Genomic DNA, 3384 nt, shown 5'->3' with positions numbered 1-3384 from the left:
CAATAACCCTTTGCAATGGTGGAAAGAACGGTGGAAGAAATGGACACGTTCTGCCTTTACTGGTGCACAGTGACACCAAGAGTTTCAGTCAGCTATAGCACTCAAAACTAAAGCAAGCTGACAACTTCACTGGCTAGATGAACACCTAATGTATTGCAATTTATTCATTATTTGATTATAAACACGTCATAAATTGTGTAATACTTGTCCAAGCAACTGCTGTGTTTGCCTTATCTGCAGTGTGTGAATGTATTTTCTATGGAGAATCTAGTTTTAGAGTAGTGAAAATGTATCTTCATTCCATTTTTTAATAAATGACCATAAAACAAATACTTCCAACATACTGCGTATGAAACTGCAGAAGACGATGTACTCCAGTAATCAGTGCTATATTTTATGATCCATTGAAGAAGCAAATAATAAATCAAAACATAATGGAAAGCTGTTGAAAGGTGACAAACATACGTAGCATTCTATATATCAACCACCACCTAAGCAGACCTTCAGAGAGAGGAGCATGACACCTCTTCGCATCACAGACACAGAGTAGGAAGTGACTAAACAGTCCTACCCTACAAAGAAAACTTGCTAACAGGCAGCCACAACCCTTTTATAGTAGTTTAAATGCTGGATTTTCTTATGTGTGTATTAGGAAAATAACTTCTTTGATTAAATCTATAAAATTGGTAAGGCCACCCCATGCCAAAATCAAATATTGCAACAGACACCCTAGAGTGTCAGAGTTAAAATTGACTACCTGAACCATACATGAAATTATTTCTTTAAACTTGTTAAATAGACCACATTAACAACATAAAAGTCATCCATTATCACACTCAGTAAAGGACTGTATGTTAAATTACACCAAATTAAAATCTGAACTGATAAAAGAGGAATAAGGATCACATCCAAATGAACTTCTGATAGCAGAGGATGAACCCCAACCCACAGCACATGCTTGTATTTTCAATGTCAGTGACTTCCATGCTAGTAAAATACACTAAGGATAAACCAAGAGACGTTAGGTCCCTTATTAAAAAATTACTAATGGATTTTCAAGAGAAATGACGAACACTTTCACACTCAATACTTGACAATAAACTAATGCACAAACATATGGCTGGGCCTTAATTGTGAGAACTACAAGAGATAGAATGAGATGGAAACAAACCCCTCCCCATACTAAAAAAAATAAAAATTTTAACAGTCTGACAACGGCTAAATTGATCTGTGTTTATATACATGTGAAACATCACAATAAGGTGATAAACCTAAGTCAGATCTCTTCAGTGTGCAGACTTGACTGTTTGTTGTACATTCTAATATTTCAAGCCCTCATACTGTTTAGATCTGTAGGATTTCTTCTGTGTATTATCCTGTGAACCATCATTTGAGCATTTACAACTAGTATATAGTGTGGCTGTATCATCTTCACATTGGACGGCATGCTAGTCTAACATTACAAACTCACAGTGTACAAAACGTTATACTAAGCTGAACCAGTGCCATTTAGTGACACACACACCTTTCATTTCTACATGATTGTTTTTTTGTTTACTTGGTTTGAAAGGGACTTAATATAATACTTAACATAAATGTCACCATTTCATATATTATATGAGAATTAGCTCAATGCTAATTCCATCTGTAGTTTCTTCACAAGTCACAATTAAAACATAAGCAAACTGATAGAAATCACTAAACAAATTAAACAAACATGACAATATACCAAATTACACAAATTAGTATAACACACACAAAAACACACCATGTCAATACCAAATGTATATTGGATAGATTGGAGAATCAATTATGAACCAAAGTGAATTGCAAACAGAAAATAAAGTGCAACAAGTGATTCTAAATTATGTTATGTAATATATTCAGTTAAGTGTTTGTGCTCAACAGCAGTCTGTGTTGTCTTAAAGTTTGCCTGAACACCAGACAAGATCAGGTGCACCTTAAGACTAAAATCCCATACCTGACAATTGCATGTGTTTGCAGATAGTTGACTCTGTTCCAAACTGCAGTTTAGTGCAAAACATACAGGAAGAGGAACATGGCAGACCCAGAAATATGGCTTCCTACCTCTATAGCTTGTAGCGTAAAACATCACAAACAAACAAACAACACCAACAGCCTGAATGCAGTCCACTCTCATGTCTAACTAGCTCTACAGCATTACAATGCATATACTTAAAGTGCTGGAATGAACTGAAAAAATAACTAATGACATATTTTAATGAAGAGGCCAAAGTATCTATACAGCTATGATCCTTTCCTTCTAAACCAGAAAGTGTATACCTAACAATTTGAATTTATGAAACTGCTGTTACAAAGTTACTGTTGAAGAGTTAGGAAGTCATCAAATGTCGTGTACATAAGGGCTTTAAGGTGGAAGGCATCACCAAACTAGTAATAAGAGTAACTAAGAATATTTTGTGATAACAGTGATAATTACAAAACTATAGTGCTACACTATGAAGCCCAGGTCTGATAAGATATTGAACATTTTACGCCTCAGGCCACAGTACAGATTCTAAAAAAGAATTTGTGGAAAGATAAAATGTAAAAGTTCTGAAAAAATTAATTAATAATTCAACGGAACAGCCTACGTTTGGGTTAAACTACAAGTGAAACAAGAGTGATGCAAATCTTCAGGTTAATGTGGAAACTTTTTCAAAGCTCACCTTCTAACATGATACCTTAACCCACACTCAGCACAAAGACAATAAATTGGCAAGTTAAATAAAAGTGATCATTGAATGATTAAACATCTATAACCAAAAAAATGGGGCCTACCTCTAGGGACTCCTCTAACTGACTAAACGCTTCGGCATATTCAGTTGGACTTTTCCTCAGAGTCTCGTCAGCAGGCAGCGTGTTGTCATTGTATGACGTCACAAACTTAAAGTCACTGGTTCGAGAACCTGTTGTCAGGTATGCGTCATAGTTGTAGGTGCTGCGTAAAGTTCCTGTGCCGTCAACATCTGCGTAATTAGGAGGGAGATAAGCGCTGGGGATGGCGACTGCTCCGTCAAACAACAGTCTGGGCTTCCTCCTGCGACAAAACCTCACACCCAGGATGATGATGATGAAGGTCAGAAAAAAGGTGGACACACACACCAGCGCGATGATCAGGTAGGAGGTCAGTTTGGAGTTCTTCTCATCATAAGAAATGTCCTTCAGCTCTGGCACCTCAGCCAAGTTATCAGCAATCAGTAAGTACATGGAGCAGGTGGCAGAGAGAGAGGGCTGTCCGTTATCTTTCACCGCCACAATCAGGTTCTGTTTCATGCTGTCAGACTCAGAAATGTCCCGCTGTGTCCTGATCTCTCCACTGTGGACACCAATAGTGAAAAGGCCCGGATCAGTGGATTTCAC

At 37.2% G+C, this 3384-nt stretch overlaps 1 protein-coding gene across 1 annotated transcript in view; it reads right to left on the bottom strand.

Moving 5' to 3' along the window:
* Window positions 1-2473: 2473 nt before the first annotated feature.
* Window positions 2474-3384, bottom strand: part of LOC109951821 (protein dachsous-like) — a 22048-nt gene continuing 21137 nt past the window's right edge. Inside the window, 2 exon segments of the mRNA XM_020586522.1 lie at window positions 2474-2539; window positions 2803-3384. The exon segment at window positions 2803-3384 is cut by the window's right edge and continues 58 nt beyond it. Coding sequence (XP_020442178.1) covers window positions 2474-2539; window positions 2803-3384 — 648 coding nt within the window.

Source organism: Monopterus albus, unplaced genomic scaffold (assembly GCF_001952655.1).
Source record: "Monopterus albus unplaced genomic scaffold, M_albus_1.0 scaffold411.1, whole genome shotgun sequence".
Lineage (NCBI taxonomy): Eukaryota > Metazoa > Chordata > Actinopteri > Synbranchiformes > Synbranchidae > Monopterus > Monopterus albus.
Note: the sequence above shows the minus strand (reverse complement) of the source record. Positions and strands in the feature narration are given on the sequence as shown.